The sequence below is a fragment of the Sciurus carolinensis genome, chromosome 15 (genome assembly GCF_902686445.1).
Source record: "Sciurus carolinensis chromosome 15, mSciCar1.2, whole genome shotgun sequence".
NCBI lineage: Eukaryota > Metazoa > Chordata > Mammalia > Rodentia > Sciuridae > Sciurus > Sciurus carolinensis.
Window position 1 is genome coordinate 28699635 of NC_062227.1, and position 23432 is coordinate 28723066.

At 33.3% G+C, this 23432-nt stretch overlaps 2 protein-coding genes across 7 annotated transcripts in view; one reads left to right on the plus strand and one right to left on the minus strand.

Moving 5' to 3' along the window:
- Ndc80 (NDC80 kinetochore complex component) overlaps positions 1 to 398 on the minus strand; it is a 49415-nt gene extending 49017 nt beyond the window's left edge. Inside the window, exon 1 of the mRNA XM_047526939.1 lies at positions 156 to 398. The gene's annotated coding sequence lies outside the window, so the exon portion shown is untranslated. The remainder of the gene's footprint in view (positions 1 to 155) is intronic.
- Positions 361 to 23231, plus strand: Mettl4 (methyltransferase 4, N6-adenosine). Of its 6 annotated transcripts, none has more exons than XM_047526945.1 (10): positions 383 to 797; positions 1788 to 1877; positions 2371 to 2619; positions 4449 to 4511; positions 5212 to 5581; positions 8055 to 8124; positions 13438 to 13612; positions 16702 to 16808; positions 17186 to 17277; positions 21775 to 23231. In XM_047526945.1, the coding sequence occupies exons 2-10, from the start codon at positions 1827 to 1829 to the stop codon at positions 21918 to 21920; spliced, it is 1323 nt and encodes a 440-aa protein (XP_047382901.1). In that variant the 5' UTR covers positions 383 to 797; positions 1788 to 1826; the 3' UTR covers positions 21921 to 23231. The 6 variants fall into 6 exon arrangements, with proteins under 6 accessions (XP_047382896.1, XP_047382899.1, XP_047382901.1 ...); XM_047526944.1 differs by having other exon boundaries at positions 1807 to 1877; XM_047526940.1 differs by having other exon boundaries at positions 361 to 426; positions 1807 to 2619.
- Positions 23232 to 23432: the final 201 nt, after the last annotated feature.

The window sequence follows — 23432 nt, forward strand, 5'->3', positions numbered from 1 at the left end:
TGCTAGTAGAAATTTACTGGACTCTGCAACGAGCGCCTGCACGGATTCGGCCCCAGGCCTCTCGCGATAGCAAACACTAAGGTTGCCCCCCTCGCCATCACTTTCTCCCTCCAGAATAATTTTGCACTGACAAAGAACTAAATGTTATTAGTTACCTTTCTTCCAGTTTCCTGACAAGACCCAGCAGCCGAATTTCTGTAAGTCGTGCAATTATTACTCGCTTGACACAAGATAAGCCGCCAAAACAAGAGTTTCTGTCTCCGCCCGCCCGGACGGTTTGAATTTTAAAATCCCCGCCGTGGCTGACGTCATCACGCATAACGCAACAGCCACACGCAACTCGTAGGCGCCGCTACTCGTCGTCGCAACTCTACGAGCTAATGGCACCCAGCCGCCTCGTCGCCACGCTGAAGCTTCCTCTACCAGGTCAGGCCTGACCATCAAAGTTAGCTGTAAAGACCCAAGTTCCTACGCCACCAAATAGACCGAGTGCTCTAGGGCGCCATGGAAACCTTTTCCGTACAGCAACATGGCGGCGCCCATTGAGTCTTAGAAAGAAAAAAATTCTCCTTTTCCCCTTAATGGTGTATCTTTCATTACCGCTCTTTGGATGGGTGCTGTCTTCATGAGAGTCTGGGAAGGCGGCGGGGACTTTTCTGAGAAGGGAGTGGTGAGGAAGGAGATAGTGGCTGCCGAATGTGAGTGCAACTCGGCTCCAGGGATCGCACTGGTGTGGCCGCCTCCAGGGTTCTGGCTGGAGATTTGACTGCTCGCCTCGGTCTCGCGGTCCTCTAGTGGTGAGTGGCCTGTTGGAAGCAAGAAGAATCCAAGGGGTTGGGGCTGTGGATGTGAAGCAGAGAAGTAGCAGAAGGGTAGCAAAAAATACCGTGGATCACTTTGCTAAAATAGGACATCCTCGTTTCCCTGAGTTTGAACCGAGAGACTGGTACTGCCCAGTACCTAGAAAGTGGTGGGAAATCTCTGAGCAAAAGTTTGGATACCTAGGTCTTGTAGTAATTGTACCATTAACTAGGATGTAATTTTGGGGCAAGTAGCCCGTTTCGTCTGAGTTTCAGTTTTCTCGTCTAAATTTCTAGATCTTACTAGCAACGACCTCCTCACCTCACATGGTGACTATCAAGGGGGAACCAAGGATCGCCAGGATCACTGTCACCAATACTAGCAGTTAGTATTTATGTAAGCTATATGTCAGGCCTTATGCACACCATTTCATACAGATTATCTCATTTAATTATTAATCTGAGATGTTATAAAAATGATGGCTTTGAGGCTCAGTGAAATTATGTAATTCCCTTTGTTAGAAGTTTGAATCTAAACGCTAGTATTAGCTGTAATACTAATTGCTTATTTTAAAATTCTGTGCGCTTTTATGTTCTCTATTACATTAGATTTACAAAGGTATATCCAGAACTGTAAAGTATCTTTTGAAAAGACAAAAGGAAGTTCTGTAAAATCAAGTTACTTGAGGTGTGGGGCTCAGACTGATTACAGATCTGACCCTTAACCTTGTAGTTTTGCTAGGATTTAGTACTTCTGATGTACTATTAAAATTGCATTTGCTCTGACTAGATCAGTCTTTTAACCCTATTATTCCACTGATAGCAGTGATTAAATAAGGCAGTGATACTGGAGAATGGTCTGATTTACTGTGGCAAATGTAGTTTGAACAAAAAAGCGCTGACCTGCTAACAACTCTGAATTCTGTGACCTTCCTTAGGTAAAAGTTACCTATTTGCATAGGTAATTAGTATTCTTTCATTTAACAGGGTACTTTTATCTTTTAAGGAATTCAATGACCTCCTTACATGGAGAATGTAGACATCTGGCGAGATTCAAGGACCAAGCAAGAAAATTGTGTAAGGAACAGGAAAATAGAAGGAAGATCAAATTGGAATTCCAGATAACATCAAGTAAAACTTCTTGGTCAAGCTGGCTGAAAAATTTGAATGATCAGCTCTGAAATTAAGAGAAGATTTTATTAAAACATTGCATTTTTCTTTAAGAGCTGCTTTATATTTTAATATATCATGAATGCTTAAATTCTTTTTTTGTGTGTACATGTCCAATTTGTATACTTGCATAACGGTTCTATCTGTGTATACGAAGTTTATGTTTATTGAAGTATAGGATATTTAAGAACTTGATTTTCAAAGTTGAGTTTTACTGCAAATTACTAATTCCCAAACTTTTTAAAGGAAGAGAATGTCTGTGGTACACCAGTTGTTACCAGGATGGTTATTGGACCATCTTTCTTTCATTAACAAGATAAATTATCAACTTTACCGGCATCATAAGCCTTGTTGCAGTAAAAATGAACCCACTTCTTCTGTCCACTCTAATTGTCTTCAGATGGATTCTATGTCTTTTTTTGGAGCCTCTGCTACACTTATTGCATCTGACTCTACCACTAAGCCAGAAAATGAAGATTCAAGAAATTGTGAAATTCCCACACAAAAATATGTTTTTAGATCTGAACTGTTTAATGTCACCAAACCTTATATAACTCCAGCTGTTCACAAAGAATGTCAACAAAGTAATGAAAAAGAAGATCTATTGAATGGTGTTAAAAAAGAAATCTCCACTTCTATTATTGGAAAGGTAGTGTGTTTTAAGAAATATTTATTTTTCTACAGAAAACCCCAATTTTTCATCTTAGTATCTCAAATATCTTGTGATTTTTTAGGTATAAAGAAAAATCAGTAAAGCACAAAAAGGGTTTAGTATATCCTGAGTAATTTTTAACTTTCCTAATATTCTATCATTCTAGAAGACCAAATTGCAAAAGTAAGCAGAATTGGCTTCGAAGTGAGTGTTCTATAAATGAATGTTCTGTAAATGTTAAGCTATAGGAATACATTCATTATTCACCCAACAAACGTTTGAGCTCTTTCTATGTGGTTTTGTATATAGAGTGGTAAAACAAGAAAAACAATGTATGCCCTCTTGTACCTTATAATTTACTGGAAAAGAAAGAAATAGGAAAGCATGTTGAGATTTAGAATAAGGAAAGTAATAAAGATAATTTATTACATTATTACAGGTACCTGAAGTAGAATTTTTATTGTAATTTTTTAAACATACTCCCTTTCTTTTTTTAAATTATTTTTTAGTTTATAGATGGACACAATACCTTTATTTTTATGTGGTGCTAGGATTGAACCCAGTGCCTCACATGTGCTAGGCAAGTGCTTTTAGCACTGAACTACATCCCCAGCTCCAACATATTTCCTTTCTTCTCAACAAATTTGCACTGATCATCTGTGTCAGGCACAGAAAAGAAAATATGTAGTATTGTCTAAGATCTCAGTACAATAGGAACATAGGTAATTTATCATTACTTTTACTAATTCAGACAAATGAGCATATATAAGGGGTTTTGCAGTTTAGAGTGAAGACATTACTGTGTAATTTTTAGTCTCATGTTGGGCAAACTCCTCATTTAATATGGAAAATATATATGAACATATGAATATTATCTAGACAAATGTTATCTAACCAGAAGTAAGGTATCCTAAAGCAAATTATATAACATGTACATATTATTATATAATTATATAAAACAATGTAATTATATAAAAGCAAATTATGTAATATATACATAACCTTTTCTTAAGTCCATTTATTTATTCAGACAGTAAACATGTGTTTGCTTTCTAGGAGTTTGGCACAGTATAAGCACTAGTGTTTTAGCAGTAAAAAGTAAAAAGTCTTTGCTCTGTGTTGTGTGATCTTATACGTTCTTTTCTGTGGAGTATTAGATATACATGGTGTAAATACATTTGATTTGATTTGTACCTAACTCTCAGATTAATCATAAAGTGCTATTAAAAGTTCAGTGGAGAGTTGGGTATGCTGGCTTGATCCTACAGTAACCAACTAATTGTGAGGCTAAGACAGGAGGATCGCTTGAGCCCAGGAGTTTGAGGCCAGCCTGGTCAACATTGTGAGACCCTTTCTCAAAAAGAAAAAAAGTACAGTGAAACAATGCAATTTCCTTTGGTGATAGCACATGGATAGTTCCTCTTCTCAGAAATGAGAAAGTTGAGAATAATTATTATGTATTATGTATCAAATACATCAGCTGATAGGTGACACTGATAACTGTTCATTATATTGTACATCAACTATTCCATGGTTGCTGGCATTACATTTTATCATGTGAAACTAGGTCTTATTAAACAGATAAAACTGCAGTGACATTTTATTACCCACCCCCCCTTTTGTTTTTAACTTTGGGAAAGCTTACCTCCTTGGTTTATACCCTTCTGCATTGATTTTGACCTCAATAGAAATTATTACCTCTTGAAGGCTGAGATATGCAAATATACAATATAGAAAATGTGATTAAGAGAAAATAAATATTAAAATATTTTAAAATATCAATATTGTGATAGATGGCAAATAACTGTAATTTATCTGCTTTTCAGAAGCGTAAAAGATGTGCTGTTTTCAATCAAGGTGAATTGGATGCTATGGAATACCATATAAAGGTAGGTGTAAAAATGTTCATTGATTACATTGGAAGATTCATATGAAGTAATATAAAATAAATGGGTTACATAAATAAGGATATTCTTAAAAATCAGTTGATAGAAGTTAATAGTGTCATTATTACTTTTTTAGTATAAAATAGCTTAAATCAGTTTTTATTGATACTTAATATGCTTCTGTTAGTTGAACCATTTAAACTTTTGTAAACGTGCTACTTTAGAAGTTATAAAGGCTTAGGTAAAATATACTGAGCTAGTGGCAGAAGAAAGCATGAGTAATGTGAAGGGTATATTTCTAGAATTTAAACAGTACACAAATATTTTACACTTAACTATGGAATGCCTTAAACTTAAATGGAAAAATGGGTTGAAATTCTCCTTAGGAGAATTTCAGTTTTGTACATGTTGAATTGATGTGATGGTAGGACACTGGATTTTTCTCTTTTTTATTGTGATAGACTATATACAAAATAAAATTTACCATTTATAAATTAAGATATTCAAAGCACAGTGGGCATTTTATTGTTTAGAAAATTATTTTAGGGCTGGGTTGAGCTGGGTGGTGGAACACTTTCTGGCATTCTTGGGTTGGGTCTCCAGCACCACACATACGTGCACACACACACACACACACACACGCGCACGTACACAAATTGATGTCAGTGTCCTTTTAATGTACTTTAAACAAATTCTCTTACAGATCAGAGAGCTGATTTTGGATGGATCTTTAAAATTAATCCAAGAAGGTCTCAAAAGTGGTTTTCTGTATCCACTATTTGAAAACCGGGACAAGTGTAATGAACCTATTACTTTACCACTTGATACCTGCAATTTGTCAGGATTATGTGAAATGGCAAAGCATTTACCTTCTATGAATGAAATGGGACATCAGACATTACAATTGAGAGAAGATGATATGACTGTCACAGAGCAGGATTTATTATCACGGGTTGTTGAAAACAACTCTAATTTTACAAAAATGATTACTTTAATGGGACAGAAATACCTCCTGCCACCAAAATGCAGTTTTCTTTTATCTGACATTTCTTGTATACAACCACTTCTAAACTGTAAGTAACTATTGTGTTTATTATTAGAAAAAGATAATTTTTCTGTGACCTCAGATGTTAAAAGCTAGTCTGAATTTTGAAGGAGGGCCTCCATTTATGATGATAGTGTGAACACCTTTCCCAGTATAATTTTTCTTTAAATTCAGTTTATACTGGATGTGGTGGTGCATGCCTGCAGTCCCATCTATTTGAAATAATGAGGCAGGAGGATTCCAAGTTTAGGGCCAGCCTCAGCAACTTTGCAAGACCCTGTGCAAAATAAAAAACAAAAAAGTCTGGGGGTGTGACTCAGTAACATAGTGACCCTGAGTTCAAACCCCAGTATCAACAACAACAACTACAATAATAACAAAATAAAGTGCTGATTTTTGCTTTTTCTTTTTTAAAAAATTTGCATTCGTATTATGACCAAAGATTTAGAAACTATCCCTTAGAGTGCAAATATAGGTAGTTCCGAGTACTTAGTAATCCAGAATGCAGTTGCGTTTTAACTATATTATATTCTTTAACATTTCTTCATAGCTAAATAGAAATGTTTCAGTTGTGAATATTCCCAAATCATTCCTAGTCTTTTTAGACTAAGCTAATGTTCAAGTTTATGTCTAAAATTTATTGGGAGATATTTTCCTGTACAAAGCTAAAAAATTTAAATAAGAATTCCATAGTCACACAGACATGTATTTGAATTAGATTCTGAATTTTAGCTGAGTCATTAGGTTATTCACTTCATAACTCTGAACCTTAATTTCCTAACCTATAATTTGGATACTGTGAGGGTCATTTTGAGAATCAAATGAAATAATTTGTATCATACTCTTAGCTCAGTGTTTTTAGTAAATTGCAACTTTTAATCTGATAAATGTGGTACATAAGAAATGTATTGATTAAAATGAATTTAATTGTTATGTTGACATTTTATAGCAAGATTTTAAGTTATCAAGCAACTGTAACAGAGTTTATTAATGAAAAGTTTTTTAATTGCTCTCCAGCCATTTTACTATAAAATGGTTATCCATGTAGCAGTATCATAAATTCTTAAAGTAAATGACAGGGTAACAAATTAAATGAGAAAATTATACTACTTTTGAACATTTTTTTTCCCATTTTTTTTAGTCTTTGGTACTCTAATACTTATCTCTTTATTTTAATTTGTACCCTTCTGATTACTTATGAGATTTTACATTTACAAAAATGTATTTATAAAAGGGGGGAAAGGGACAGTTCTTCCTTACAGTAAAATTATAATTAATTAATGTGGATAGAATGCTGGAACTAGAAATTTCTATTTGATAAACACCATAGTAATAATTGGATGTGAATATAAAGGGTGAAAAGATGAAACACAGGATGTTTTCATGATCTTAAATTATGTCCCCACAGATTCTTGATTATTACAAGGGAAAACTTGATGGATGCTAATAATTTAAAAAATTATTAGAAATCTGGCAATACTTTAGTCCAGTGATGTAAAGTAATATTGGTAAGCCATTTTGGGATCCTGTTACTACATATTTTTTCTAATAAGACATTACTTTGGTGGTATTCTTGCCAAATATAAATAATCTAAATTTAATTATGAGGAAATACCAAGCCCAAATTGAGGGACATTCTATAAAATAACTGATCTGTAGCCTTTAAAAATGTCAAGGGTATAAAAGACTAAGAAAGAAAGAATTTTGCTGGATTGGAGGAGATTTAGGGGACATGGTAATTAAATGCAGTGTATGATCCTGGTTTTGACTTTGGGAAAGGAAAAAGGAAATTAGTAGATAAATGGGAAAGTTTTATTATGGTCAGTATATCAAATATAAGACTGAAATTTCAAAATTAAAAATTGAAAAAAGGTAAAGTAAGAAAAGTCACCTTGGTTCAAAAGGAACATATTCATGTGGCTGCCAAAATTTATAGGAATTTATAAATTATTAGCATCCAGCATAGTGAGCTGTAGTCATCTATCTATAGCTAGTGTCTGTGAAAATAGCTGTAGGTGAGCTAGGTGTGGTGGTGCATGCCTGTAATACCTGAAACTTTGGAGGCTGAAGCAAGAGGATCCCAAGTTCCAGGTCAATATAAGCAACTTAGTTTCAAAAATAAATAAATAAGTAAATAAATAAATAAATAAATAGGCTGGGGGGTGTAGCTCAGTGGTAGAGCACCCATGGGTTCAATCCTTAGTAACTCCAAAAGAAAACAAAATAGTAGTGGGTGAAATTATATTAAAATCTGAGATCCTGAATTATAAGGGAAATCCTAATTTTTAAAGATAAATTATTATATTTGAATAAATGCTTTAAATCCTTTTGTTGCACTCCATTATATTTGTGTTATTAATGAAAAAGTACTTTTTTTTTTTTTTTGTAGTGCTGGGGATTGAACCCAGGGCCTCATATATGCTTAAGTATGCCCTCTATCACTGAGCTATACCTTTAAAGTACTCATATAAAGAGGGTTCTGAAATTGTCTTTGATTTCAGGTGGGAAAACATTTGATGTAATTGTGATAGATCCACCATGGCAAAACAAATCAGTTAAAAGAAGTAACAGGTAAGTGAAAATTAATTATCTACTAGACCTGCTTCCTAAAAACTAGAATCCTTTTTACCTTCTAATTTAATATACTATAAACATTATGATACAGATTATCTGTTTTATTTTTACTTTATAAATATTTTATTTGTTCTAATTAGTTATACATGACAGAAGAATATATTTATGCACTTTGATATGCATAAATGGAGTATAATTTTGCATTTTTCTGATTGTACATGTTGTAGAGTCACATCAGTCATGCAGTCATATATGTACATTAGGTACTAATGTCTGTTTCATTCTACTATCCTTTGTATCCCTATACCCTCCCTTCACTCCCCTCTACCTAATCTAAAGTAACTCTATTCTTCCCTAGCATCCTCCCCCAATTTATTGTGAATTAGCATCTGCATATGGGAAAAAACATTCGTCCTTTGGCTTTTTGGGATTGACTTATTTTGCTTAGCATGGTATTCTCTAGTTCCATCCATTTACTGGCAAATGCCATAATTTCATTCATAATTGGTTGCACCAATTTGCATTCCCACCAGTAATGTATGAGTGTAACTTTTTCCCCACATCCTCGCCAACATTTATTGTTGCCTGATACAGGTTATCTGAAACTATTAAAATGCTTTAAATGATTTTGAAGTTTAATTTCCTTAATTAGATGATTCTCTTGAACTGAACTGGAATGTTAAGAGTAATGTATTTTGCTGGGTGTGGTGGTACACGCCTGTAATCCCAGTCACTCGGGAGGCTGAGGCAGGAGGATAGTTCAAGGCCAGCCTCAGCATTTAGCAAGATCCTAAGCAACTTAGTGAAACCCTGTCTCAAAATAAAAAATAAAAAGGGTTGGGATTGGGGATGTGGCTTAGTGGCCAAATGCCCCTGGGTTCAATCCCCAGTACCAAAAAAATTTTTATATGTGTGTGTGTATATATATACATATATATATATATGGTTTTTTTTTTTTTTGTTTTTTTGTTTTTTTTTTTTTTGGTGCTGGGGATCGAACCCAGGGCCTTGTGCTTGCAAGGCAAGCCCTCTACCGACTGAGCTATCTCCCCAGCCCCTGTATATTTTTATATACATATAAATTTTTATTTATTATTAAGATTACTGACTAAACTAGTTCAGGGTTATTTCTCTAACCCTGGGCAATATTGTCAAAGGGCAGCATTTTTTCCTTCTTTCGTATCTGATTCTAAAATTCAGAAATACGTGCCAGAATATTTCCAGTTTTCTTCAATAACCTGCTATGAATGAATTTTTCTAATTGGTTCTTATATTTGTTCATATTTTTAGTTTATGATGCATTTTTAGTTTTTGTTGCCTCCTGTGATGGTAAGTTCAGCTACTTATAAGGTAATCTTTCCTTGTAGTAGTATTTTGAAAAGTTTTAAGAATTTTTCCCTTTAGTTCTAGTGAATATCTCCAGTTGTATTTCCTCTTAATCTTTGGTTTTCTTGATTAAACAATTCCTAGTTTGACTTAAATTTTATCTGAAATTTCTTCCTTTCCACAGTTATCTTCCCTTCCTTATGCTTTTTGTTTATGAGCTGTTTGATCAGGATATTTTTCTTTTAAAGGTGTAAGACACAAAGAATTTTTGTGTCTGTTCTGTATTTTTTTTGCCTTTCACTTTTTAAAATCTCTGTGTGTGTGTGTTATCTGTGTAGCTCTCTCAGTTTTTCCAAACTACTTGAGGATGAATGAATTATTTAAGAGAAAGTTACTCTTAAATATTTTGGCACGTATTTCTAAAAATAGAGGTATTGTTTTGCATAATTATAGCATATTATCAAAATAAGTAATTAACATTGATGCAGTTATTGATATATTACTATTATCTATAGACCTTATTCAGGTTTCACCAGTTGTCCCAGAAATACCCTTTGTAGCAAAATAAAATTCTAGATTATTCATTATATTTAGTTGTCACTTCTCTGTAGTATCCTTTAACTCTTTGACTGATTTTACTCTTTTTCTTTTCCCCTAATGGACTACAACTGTGCATAATAGCTTTCAGTAACTTTCTGATTATTATTAGTCTTCATTATCAGTCTTTCTGATTATTGAGAATAAGGGTAGTTTTTGAAACCACCTGAACTTATAGTTGGTTTTAGAGATGAGATCAATTTTGAGGACTTACACTTTCAAACTTGGTAGTTGGAGTAACTCTGGGCAATATGTTTTCAGTTCTCTTGGGTACACACACATCTAGGAGTAGAATTGCTATACCCTATCGTAATTCTACCTTTAAATTTCTGAGGACCTACCAAACTATTTTCCACAGTGGCTGTACCATTTACATTCCCACTAACAATGAGGGTTCTGATTTTTCCATATCTTTACCAACACTTATTTTCTATTATTTTTAAGGTTAAAGCCATCATAGTGACTGTAAAGTGGTATCTAATGATGTTGAATATTTTTTCATGTCTGTATTGATCATTTGTATGTATTCTGTGGAAAATGTCTTTTTAAATCCTTTGCATATTTTAAAATTATGTGTTTTAAATTGTTGATTTATATGAGTTCTTTATGTATTTTGGATACTAGACCCTATCAGATACATAGTTTGTAAATATTTTCTTCCATTCTCTGAGTTGTCTTTTCATCTTTGTCATCATGGTCTTTGGAGCATAATGTTTTATTTTTAATACAGTTCAGTTTACCTATTTTTCGTTTGTTACTTCTGCTTTTGGTGTTGTACTTAAGAAATCTTTGCCTAAACCAAGGTCATGAAGGGATACACTTAGATTTCCTTTGAAGAATAGGTGATGTTGCATATTTCTTATCATAGCACATAAAGATTCATATTTTGGTTTGAGATTGGAGCTAGGAGAGGGATTAGGAATATATTCTCCCCCCATCAACCCAATTAAATAAAATCAAGGCAATCAAGATATTTGCAATTATTGAAACCATGTCACTTGAAATTTTTGACCTGACATTCTTTATTCTGTGACAAAATTCGTGATTGATTAGTTTATTTATTGAACCCAGGGGTACTTGACTACTGAGCTACATTGGCAGTCCTTTTTATTTTGAGACAGGATCTTGCTATGTTGTCCAGGTGGCCTTGCTTGCACTTGGTGATCCTCCTCCTTCAACCTCTCAAGTTGCTGGGATTACCATTGTGCGCCACTGTGCCTGGCCAAAATTAGTCATTTAAAATAGTTCCTTTTGGACTAGGATGTAGCTGAATGGTAAAGCACTTGCCTTCCATGCACAAAGCCCCAAGTTTGATCCCAGCTCTAAAAAGTAAGACAAAAAACCAAAATCAAAAACAAAAACAAAACAAAACAAAAACTCAAAAAATCCCAACTAAGATCATTACTTCTATGATAGAAAATGCTAGTTTTTTGGAATGTCACTGATGGCAGGGAACTTGGGTGCTTGAGGTTGGAATTCTTTCATTCATTTACTTGTTTATTTTAGAACTATTGATTGATTATTCCTGACCTTGTACAGTTGCCTTGCATTAGAGCTAGATTCCAATGTTTATTGCATTCACAGTTGGGAGGCCATTTAGCTTTTTCAGAGCAGATACAGTTGTAGAAGCCTCATTGGAGCTGACTGAGGAATAAAAGAAGGTAGAGTGGAAAGACTAAGTGAAAAAACAGTTTTTAGCTTAAACAGGAGACTGAATTAAGGGAATTTTTCTCTTTTCTCCGTCCTTCCTTCCCCACTTTCCTCTTCTTTTTCCCTTCCCTTTTCTTCCTCTCTTCTTTTCCTTCCCCCTTCTCTTCACTTTCTTCTTTTTAAATTGAATAGTATAAACATATTTGTAGGTTAATAGTAAAGAATTAGTAGAGAGGTTGAAAATACAGATGGAGGGGATATTTGGCCTGACAAGATAAGTAAAATATAGGAATAAGAGAATCCAGCTAGACGGTTAAACTTTAATAAGTGAAGCCAGTCTATAGAAATAGATAAATAAAGGTGTATTAAGGGAGAAAGGATTGGGTAGTTGAAGGAACCTAATGATCTTTATTTTTATCGATGTATGAATTAACTTCATCTGCCAAGAATAAGTTTTGGCAAGAAATCTGAAAAGTGGTGGGGGTTTGTAGTACCAGGTGAAGGATAATTAGAATTGAGTAGTTTTGAGAGACTGAGAATGGATTTAATGAACTTTTAGTGACCCAACTTCTGTATTTTTCTTTATCTGATTTTTCCTGTATGAAAAAGTTGAATTAAAATGTGGTATAGAATTAAGATAGAAGGTTTGCAAGAACTATGAGGTTGAAGGGTAGAGGGGGTGTGGATGGGAGTTGAGGTTGCTAGAGAAAAGGTAATGAAGTGATTGGTAGTCTGTGAAATATTAAATATGACCAGGAAGAAACTGATAGGCCTGAAAGGGGAGGAATAGGGCCCTGGATTCTTTGATAAGGTCAAAGAATAGATGAGTCATAGTAGGCAAGAGATTAATATTATTGGTTTCAGAGATGAAGCAAGTACAATGATAAGGTCCAGGTTATTGTATCACTATAGACTACTGAAGTGGGGTGAATACAATTTTGTTTCTTTAGATAAAGTATAGTTTAGGCATGTACATGATATGGACTGTGCTTTGAAATTGTCCAGGATATAGTCCTGATGAGGTGGAAGAATCTCAGAGCTCCATCGCTGAATATGGAGAGTGAGGATGAAAATGAAATGGATTCAGTAAGGGGCATTAGAGTCTAGCAGAGCATATGCCTCAAAGAGAAGGGGATTTTATACAAAGAGGGGTGAGATAGGGACTAGAAGTAGCCATGGATGAATTAGGATACGAATCTCTTCCCTCCTGCTGCATGTGTTGGGCGTTGCAGAAGTGGGCATATCCATTTGATTGGGTATTATACAACTAGTAATGTTCTATTACTACAAACTAGACTTCCTACTTTTAATGACTAGTAGGTTCAAGATAGTAGATTTAAAATGAAAGTCGGCTTCAGAGAACTCTGTGAAATTGATTGGAAAGGAAGAAAGAAGCAGGATTATTGATTGGGGGGTTGAAAATGTAATGGAAAGGAGATGAGGTTGTGTGAGATGATAGGTGACCTGAGGGGGTCAGCATTTTGTTCAGGGATTTTGGGTTATATTATGTGATTGGAAATGATTAAAAAACAATACAGTCTGGCAAATTCGAAAGAGAAAAATGAAGTCAGTTTTTCTTTTGGGTAATATGTCCACCAGGTGTCACTCTTGCTTCATATTTAACGACACAAATAGCTAAAGTAGTCTTGTATTTATGGGACCAATGTTATATGGGTCTTTCCCTACTTTTGTTTTTTGCTGTGAATTTTGCTCATATTTTTTTCTGTGTATTTTTAGGTACAGTTATTTATCACCACTGCAAATAAAGCAAATACCTATCCCTAAACTGGCCGCTCCAAATTGTCTTGTTGTTACTTGGGTAACTAATAGACAGAAACACGTACGTTTTATTAAGGAAGAACTTTATCCTTCTTGGTCTGTGGAGATTATTGCTGAATGGCATTGGGTAAAAGTAAGTTCTGAAGTTAGTTTATTTGTTAATATAGTGTGACATACAGGTCATATCTACTTTTTAATGCTTACCATATCACTATTATACTCCTTCAACAGGATCTAATGAGGAGTTATGCTTTGCAGCTAAAAAAATCTTATCTTCCTGTTCTTAAGACTTTTATCATGGTTTTTTAAAAATTTATTTTTATTGTAAACATATCATGTCTTTTTAAAATTAATTAATTAATTAATTTTTATTTGTTCTTTTCAGATTCTGTGTCTTTTTATAGTAGAGTCCCAATCTGCTGATCTTGGGAAGTCAGTCAGGGAGATAACAGAATGAAATAAAAAAAATTATTGGTGCATTATAATTATACACAATAGTGGGATTCATTTTTACATATTTGTACATGTACCCAATGTAAAATATAATTCGGTCAATTTGCAGAACAAAAAATTTTAAAAGCTCTGATATCTCATTTAAAGAACAACAAACAAGAAATTTGGGGACTGGGAAGCAGTGGAGCATTTGACTCACATGTGTGAGGCACTGGGTTCAATCCTCAGCACCACAAAAAAAAAAATAAATAAAATAAAGGTGTTTAATAAAAGAGTGCTTCGTAATATGGATAGTAATTACAAAAAAAAAAAAAGAAATTTGGAAATCTATCACAAAACAGAAATAAAGAGGGTTGCCCTTCTTCTTCCCCTTACATACCTGCAATTTCAGCTATGCTTCATGTCATCTCCCTGTTCTCTATTGTTTCTGGGTATGAGGGCAGAAGATAACAAAGATAACCATTGTGAAGAGAATGAGAGAATCTGTAATGAAGAAACTTTTATGCTATAGATTTTAAATTAGGTTCTTGGTGCCTTACATACTACTGAGCCTTATTTATTTATTTATTTGGTACTGGGGATTAAACTCAGGGGACTTGATCACTGAGTCACATCCCCAGCCCTATTTTGTGTTTTCTTTAGAGACAGGATTTCAATGAGTTGCTTAGTGCCTTGCTGTTGCTGAGGCTGGCTTTGAACTCTCAATCCTCCTGTCTCAGTCTCCTGAGCCTTAGATTTATGCTGCTGCACCCAGCCTGAGCCTATTTTTGAAAGAAATGATTCCATCTCATTGGTTGAATGATCTTTAATATCTTGCTGCATGCTACAAGAATACAAAGAAAAAATGTAGAAAAGGTAATGTTTTAGTCCAGGGTTCATTGGATATTCTTTTAAAAATATATTGACTATTCATATGAATTCCATAAAACCCTCCTAACTTAAAAAAAGATAAGCTAAGTTATCCAATTCAGTGTTTATTATTAATGTAGCTAGTACACTGATTTTAGACACAGTAGAGTTGCCTTTTTATGTGCTTTTGTCAACTGGAATATCTTCTAAAAGCTGTGTACATTGTCTATTTGCACCTACCTATTTTATGAGAATATTTAGTTGTATTTTTGCTTTCATGACATACTTTGGTTGTGGTTTTGGTTGAATTGATAAAGAACTGTGATGGGAATGTAACATCCCTTTCCACCCTGCTCATTATGATAGTTCTTCTCCTCTTCCTCCTCCCCCCTTTCTTTTCTCCTTCCTCTTCCTTCTCCTCATTTTTCTTCTACTTCTTCCTCCTCCTCTCTCTTTGCCTGACTCCTCTTTCTCCTCCTCAGGGCCTTTCTTATGCTAAGCAAATGCTCTACACTGAGCTACATCCCCAGTCCTAACAGTTTTTTATAATCAGAGACTGGGGTCAAAGTCAGAAAAAGGTCACCTTCTGAACCCAAACTCAGTAGAATGTTAATATATAAAACCCAAGACTATTCATCTCTATTAACATTCAACTGAATACTAAGAAATAGTGTGATAAGACTAGAGTTGAAAACAAAAACAATATATTGTAGGAAACATTTATTAAATAATTACATGTATTGTTACAACATAAAGTATAAACGCTATCTGAAGGATAAGAATTTTCCAGTGTTTATATACCATGTGTGAGTGGTGCAGTGTGATTGGCCCTAGAGAAAAGACTAAAGGACTTTCTCATTACTTCTATGGTTGTTCATGTACCTTGATACAGGGTAAAGAGTTTCATAGGTAATATATATAAATACTCTGAGAGTGAAAATATTTACCTTCATTGTAAATTAATGAGTGGATATTGTTATTATAAATTATATTTTTGAGATGGATTGATTTCAATGAATCTTTGAGAGACGGGTCATCCCAGGATGAAATAATACTTGAACTTCTGAATTTCTTTTTAAAAATATTTTTATTAGTTGTTGGTAAATCTTTATTTATTCATTTGTATGTGGTGCTGAGAATCAAACCCAGTGTCTCACACATGCTAGGCAAGCACTCTACCACTGAACCACAATCCCAGCCCCAAATTTCTGAATTTTTAATGCTAAGGGCCAGTCTCTGTACTGAATATTGTCTGTCTCATCAATGCCCAGCTTCTTTCCTTATTAATTTTAGTTTTGACAGTATTTAATAACACTATCCTGGCACAGCAGCTATTTGGGAACCTGAGGCAGGGAGATTGCAAGTTCAGGGTCAGCCTGGGTCACTTAGTAAGACCCTGTATCAAAATAAAGTCAAAAGGACTGGGAAGGTAGTTCAGTGGTAGAGCACCTTGCTGCATTCAATCCTCAGAACAAAAACAAAACAAAACAGAAATCTATGTCATATAAATGAATTTTTAAAAATCCCTTGTAGTTATACTCTTCAGTATGGTAGCCGTTACCACATGTGACTCTTTAGCACTTGAAATGTGGCTGCTTCTATAAAATATAAAATATGCATCAGACTTTAAAGATCTAATATGAAAGATAATATGAAAGAAAGAATGTAACATATCTCAAACTTTTTTGAATTGATTACATATTGGAATTATATTTTGGGTATATTAAACTAAGCATATAATTAAAATTTCACTACATTTTTACTGTTTTTTAATGTTACAACTACAAAATTTAAATTTACATAGGTGGTCACTTTTTTTATGTTTAGCTAGCTTTGAGGTTTAATATTTTCTTTATTTTTAACTGAAAAATACATATTGATGGTAAAAAATGACTTTTTTTGTTGACCCCTTCCTACCAGATCACCAGTTCAGGAGAGTTTGTGTTCCCTTTAGATTCTCCACACAAAAAGCCTTATGAAGGTCTTATACTGGGGAGAACTGGAGGAAAAACTACTTTACCATTAAGGTAAGAAGGGTGATTTTTCAAAATTATATACATGTATTAATTTTTAGGGCTGTAAGAATTATTAACACAATGATCATTGATTTTTCCTAATTTTTACATTTTTGAAAATCTAGAAATCACTAGAGCAAAACAATATGAATTGTATGTCACATGAAATTTTATATTACCTTTTGTTTTATCTAGTGTGTTATTATTATGGAAGATGAAATTCTAGGAAATATCTCAATTCTTAAATTGTTGATTTCCTTCATTGACTATATTAAATTTGTTTTAAAATCAGATACTATTTGGAGGGGGGAAAATCAATGCAACTGTGATTTATAATTTTAAAGATGTTCCTTACAATATAGTTAACTGTCTTATTCTATTTTAATTAGGAATACAGATACAGAAGTGCTCCCCATTCCAGATCACAAATTAATTGTCAGCGTGCCCTGTATTCTTCATTCTCATAAGCCACCTCTTGCTGGTATGTTTTTATAAAATAGAATTGTTATGATTTTTGAAAAAATTGAAAAAGGGATTGAACTTGGTAGTTGAATGATTAGATTTAGAAATTAAATCAGGTAAGTGTTGTAATATTTTAAAAATTTATAGCAGAATTTATGCAGTAGAGAATAGATTAGACTTTTCCGGTTGCACCATTTTTCATGTTCCCCTTACTATTGGTTGCTCCCCCATCATTGGCCTTGACAGAATGAAGGCTCGAGAAGGCATCTATGGATGTAGTTCAGCTAGGGGCTTTAGTACAGGTTGCTAGTTTTGGAATAAAGCAAATCTCTTGCTTGTTTTAAAACCAGGAACTTGGAATAGTGGTGGTAAGATTGATGGTTAGAATTCCCTTGATATTTGGTAGAGACTCAGTTTTCTAATTTTAAAGAGGACATGTTGCTTTTCTGAAACATTGGAAAGATCATTATGGCAGCCTGCAGTTCTCTCTAGTCTTAATGCTTTAGTGTTGTGATCATCAGTAACTCCAAGCAACTAGGACTAGTGAAAAGTATTGGCTTTGGAGATTGACTAACTTGATTAATCCTGGCTGTGCTACTCGGGGGAGTTACGTGAATCCTCTTATGGAAAAGAAGACTTTATGGTCTTCTTTTAAAGAGAGAGTAATGAACCAGGTGCTGTGGGGGCAGGCCTGTAATCCTAGCAACTTGGGAGGCTGAGGCCTGTAGAGTTCAAAGCCAGCCTCCTCAATTTAGTGAGTCCCTAAGCAAGTTAGTGAGACCCTGCCTCAAAATAAAACATAAAAAGGACTGGGAATGTGGCTCAGTGGTTAAGTGCCCCTAGGTTCTATGCCTGGTACTAAAAAAAGAGAAGAGAAAGCGAGCGAGTGGGCAGGGGGAGAAAGTGAAAGAGAGAGAAAGAAAGAAATGATATTTATTATTTCAGAGCTTTAAGGATTGGTTATATTTAAAATTCTATAGCACATAGTTCAGTAAATGCTAAATTTGTTGGATGAGAGTTTAAAAACTTAGGCATGTAAGTCCTTGAGAGATTCTGAATTTGACATTCAAAGTTTGCAGAGAATTTCTTTGGGAACATATTTTATTATTTGATAATTCCTGCTTAATAACAAAAGCAAAAACAACAACAAAACAAAAAAAAGAACAAAACAAAATATACCCAAAACTTTATGCAGGCTGCCACTCAGGAAAACTATAAGCATCTTATTTTTGCAGAATTATGGGGTAGTGCATGAGTTAAGAAATGTAAGAAAGTGAACATAAATTCTCAGGAGAATTATTTTGAAAGCACTCAGACTTTCTGTTAACTTAAATTACTTTCAGAAAGAGTCTTTATAGTTTTCCTTAATTTGAGAAATATTCAGATGTTTATGTGATATCTGTTCCGACTTAGAGGATTTCTCAGTGAATAATCACCATCAAACTTTGGATTGCATTAACTCTGCACTGCATTAAATTTATGATTCATGTGAAAAGTCAGATTGTACTGTTCTTGGAGGAAAAAAATTATATTTAATATCAGCTATACTAGATGGAGAAAATCTAATATGTATTATTATTATTTGAATTTTATCACTTGGTAAATACCAAAACTTCATTTGGTGTTTATTTTAGGGCTTATATTTTACTTAAAATAAAACCCCAAACTAAGAGCCCAAATATTTAATTATCAAATTATAGTTAAATTTTTATAAGTTTCTTTAGAATAGAATAAAATTATATTTCAGGATTATTCTTAAGAGAAAAGATATAAAAATATTGAATAAGTTAGCACTGAAGCATTTTATTGTAGCCTTTTTTCTATGAAATGCAATTCTTTTGTACTCCCAGAAGAGAGCAGCAGAAACACATTTTTTGGATTGATACCATTTAAAAACAAAAATATTTTTTGGGAAAAAAATCTGAATGACTCATATGTTGGTTAAGTAATGATAGACCAGAAATATTTGTAATACTTTATTTTTTAGTTTATGTTATTACATATATTTTAGTTATAGAAATATGTAAATTAAAGCTATCAGAAAGCAACTTTCAGATTTATGAGCATATTTTACCCAGAAATCATAATTCTGGGGATTTGGATAGTATATGTTCTATGTATAATGCTTAGAACTTTTACCTACAAATGTTCTTAAACTATTCTATGCACATTCATAAAATGAAACGTTCCCTCTTTTGCTTCTTAGAAACACAAAGTTTAAAGAATTTTTTTTTAAATTTGTTATTTCTGTTGCGAAATATACAAAAAAAGGAAATCCCACATTGGCAGCATATTGCATTTCAAAATAATACATTTTTGAAGTCTCCTCCTATGGAAAGGTCAACCATCAATAGCTGTGGCTTAAAATCTACATTATAAATGTATATTCTTTAGTTTAAGGATTTAAGATAAGAAAATTATGAAATAAATGTATTTGAATTACAGTTTTGATTTTCATATTTTACATCAGAGAAATTTCCATTCCTTTTCTGTGTACTAATAGTTTCTTTCTGAAGATTGAAGTGTAGCTGATGAGATTGTATGCACTGATGTTTGGGCCATTTCTCTTCTACTCCATGCTTCTAGAGCAAAAGGTTGATGCTTGGCTATGCATTTTTTGCTTTCTTTCCATTGGTTGGAAGTATGTTTTAACATTTACAAACATTATGTAATTGTCTATGTATGTCATACTCATGGTGAAATTGATTTTTACATTTATTTTAAATGCAAATTTATTTTAATTTATTTTTAAATTCATATTTAAAGTTAGTAAGAATAATATATTTCCATTAATTAGCCTTTCTTTTGCCTTGTTTTGAAGTAAAACAAATGTGGTTAACATAAAAATATTTGATTTTGTTTTTTTTCCAATTAGAAAGAAAAATACGTGTAAAAATTCATTTTATTGAGAAAGGATGGTAATAAATGGGATAAGGTTGTATTTTTCCACTAAAAATACTTACCCATCTTCTTTTTCTGTCAGATTATTAACTTATAAAACATGGATATTCTGCTTCCTTTGTTAAGATCCTTTGCACTGATTATAATGGTTGCCCAGAATTGTGAACGTTTTTGACTGATTGACTTCAGTTTAAAGTTCCAAAATAGGGATACTAACATCTTTGTGCCCAAAACTGAACAACGTAAGCAAAAAACAGAATCTTGCTTCATTATACCTTAGGATACCTTAAAATAAGTATAAATTGAAGCTGACTTGACATTGAATTTATGGGGAGAAAATGGAAAAGTGATTTAGGATTATTGTCCTTTAAGACTTGGGAAATCATTCTCTTTGAAGTTTCAGAGCATTTAATTATATGAATGTGAAAGTACTAGAAGTCTTGGTGCCAGCATCTTCTAAAAGCTATCAAAACCCAAATTTGAGTTCATTTTGAGTTATACACAATGAAAACTTTTAATTACTTCTTGATTTTTGATAAACAGAACCAGTACTTTTAGGCAAATGAGCAAGTATTTTGCTGTGAGAGCAATTGAAGAACATTATGAAACCTAAAGTGTTTGATATATTGTCTTTTAAATGTTGCCTACGTCAGTTTTTCCTAAGTGAGCCTTATCATTGCTAGAGGGAATTTGATAGGTTTCTTCTAAGCACAACTTTACATAGTATTTATAAAGTATGTTTTTTACTTGTTCAAATATTTTACTTTTCTGAATTATTATTTTTATACCCAATTCCTGTTAGGTGGTTAGAATAGCTAACTGGCAACATGATTGAAATTAAATTGATTTAAATATCTGTCATCCTACTGATCATGTGTTAATAAAAAAAACCTGTGATATTCTTTTCTTTCATTTAGGGTAGATCACCGCTGTTTAACCACATATGTATGAGGTACTTTCCCCAATAAAATGGAATTTTTAATGTAGTAATTCTTAACATATTAAATAGGGAATACTTAACTCTGGAAATAATATGGTGAAATTTTGGCAAAGAATGATCTATAATTTGAACATGAGGAACTGCTCTTAGTACTACCAAATTATAGCTATAGGGGGCTATAGTTATCTATTTGTTGTGAATATTTCATTCTATATCCAATTCTTCATTTACTATTCTTTCACTAAAGTATATGCTACAGAGACTTATTTTATCTTCATCTTTAAAGTAGGTAGTCTTTTATTGTTTCTATAGAGTTTTTATTCACACATGGATTACATTTATTAAAAAATAAAGTAAGTTCTCGGAGGAGATACGTCAGCAGTATCGGAAAACTGAAAAGTCACCTACGTGGGTGTTAAAATCCTCATTTCTCATCTATAAATGAAAACCAATAAATCAGGACTACTGAAAAGTTCTGGTGATACTGTTCCCAGTCGTCTTAAGAACGCATACAATTTCAAATGATTTTCTGACTATAAATAGTAAGGCCTGTGATGAAATCTTGACATTAATTTACTTTTATTTTTTTGAATGAAATATCTCTTCCTCTTCAATTGATTTCTTCCTTAATAGTAATTTTTGTGTTTTCTTTTCTTTTCTTTTTTTTTTGAACAGAGGTTCTAAAAGACTACATCAAGCCAGATGGGAAATGTTTGGAATTGTTTGCTCGAAATTTACAGCCAGGTTGGACTAGTTGGGGCAATGAAGTTCTCAAATTTCAGCATGTGGATTATTTTGCTGCTCTTGAGTCTGGATGCTGACTATGACCTTAATTAAAATAGAGCTTTTCCTCAGTGTTTCCTCTTTCCTTCTCCCGTCATTCAAACTCATTTTTTTCTTTTACCACCAACAACTGTGCTTGGACACGTAAGAAAGATTTGGGCTTTTAGTAAATTGACCAGAAATGACTATCCTTCATATAACTTTAAGATGGATTTTATTTCCCTTATTATTATAATCCATATTATTTCAGACTCTCTACAATTAAAGAAGTAAGCAGTTAGAATGAAGGCAGGAGTGTGTATTATTGAATAACTTCAGAAAGCATATACTGTGGACCACATATCATAATCCTGCTTATTTATATGTGATTGATTTGGCCCACATGATGTTATAAAGAAAATAGAACCCTCATTCTAAAAAATTAGAAATTTCACATTGAAGTCCAGATTTCTGCTACTCTTTAATCATCAGAAGCTCTGGGTACACTAAGGCCTGTGTTCTTTCTTGGCATTGACCTGCAGCACCTAGTGGAGGTGGCTCACTTGGGATGGACCACGTGCTGTCCAGTTTGCCACAGTACAACTTGGTCGGTGCTGCTCACTTATTTACCTGGCCCCTGTCTGACTTGAATTTGTAGCCTCTGGTATAATCTTACATTCTGAGAAAAGCAACCAATCACTGCCAACTAGTGCATCAGTGGATTGAGTGTATGCAATGGTTTTGGAAGGTTTTAAATTTAACTCAGGGTGGCTTTTCAATCATTGCTTAGCTTTGCTTGTTTTTCTAGAATAAAATTAAAAGATATTTCTTATAAAAATGTCAAAAAAATAAATACTATGTGAAAAACATATTATTTACAGATTTTCTACAAATAAATATTTTTCTAAGTAAAATAAAGGATTTTTTGGTTTGTTTTGTTGTTTTTTGTTTTTACGGTGCTGGAGATCAAACCCAGGGTCCTGTTTGTATGAGGTGAGTATTCTACCAAAAGCATGCTGATTAATTATGTATTACCTTTTAAAAACTTGAGATGCAGTTTTTATGTCACAAAATTCCCCAATTTCCAGTATAGCTTTGAGTGAGTTTTAAAAACATGCTGTTGTCTACCTATCACCATGATCCTCATAGGATACATTCCCTTCACCCCAGTCTCTCCTGTGTCTCTTCAGTCTGTATCTTCCTCCTGGAAATCAGTGATTTGCTATTGTTAGTTTTACTTTTTTAGTATTTCATTTAAATGGAATCATACAGTGTATTGTATCTGTCATTAGCATTTTTAGAGAAGAATGTATACTGTATACAATCTGTACATATTTATCTACTAAGTACAATGTTAGATGAAATGGCTTTTTGACAGGCTTGCCAGTTTATCAATTTTTTCAAATAAAAATTTGTTGTTTTTAATGTTTGTTCATTTTTTGGGTGTGAGGATGGTACCAGAGGTGTAACCTTGTTTATAGAGGCGTTCTAACTTGTTATTTAAGAGGAAAAAAGTTAAATTTAAAGCAAACTTCTCATAACCTCATATGAACTTCTTTTCAGTTTCTTAC

What these genes read in the sequence shown, in the direction of transcription:
- Mettl4 (XM_047526940.1), top strand. Translation starts at nt 2,224, where the DNA reads ATGTCTGTGGTACACCAGTTGTTACCAGGATGGTTATTGGACCATCTT. An exon ending in CCACTTCTATTATTGGAAAG is followed by an intron (nt 2,620 to 4,448) that starts GTAGTGTGTTTT and finishes TCTGCTTTTCAG; the next exon opens with AAGCGTAAAAGATGTGCTGT. An exon ending in AAAACTACTTTACCATTAAG is followed by an intron (nt 16,809 to 17,185) that starts GTAAGAAGGGTG and finishes TATTTTAATTAG; the next exon opens with GAATACAGATACAGAAGTGC.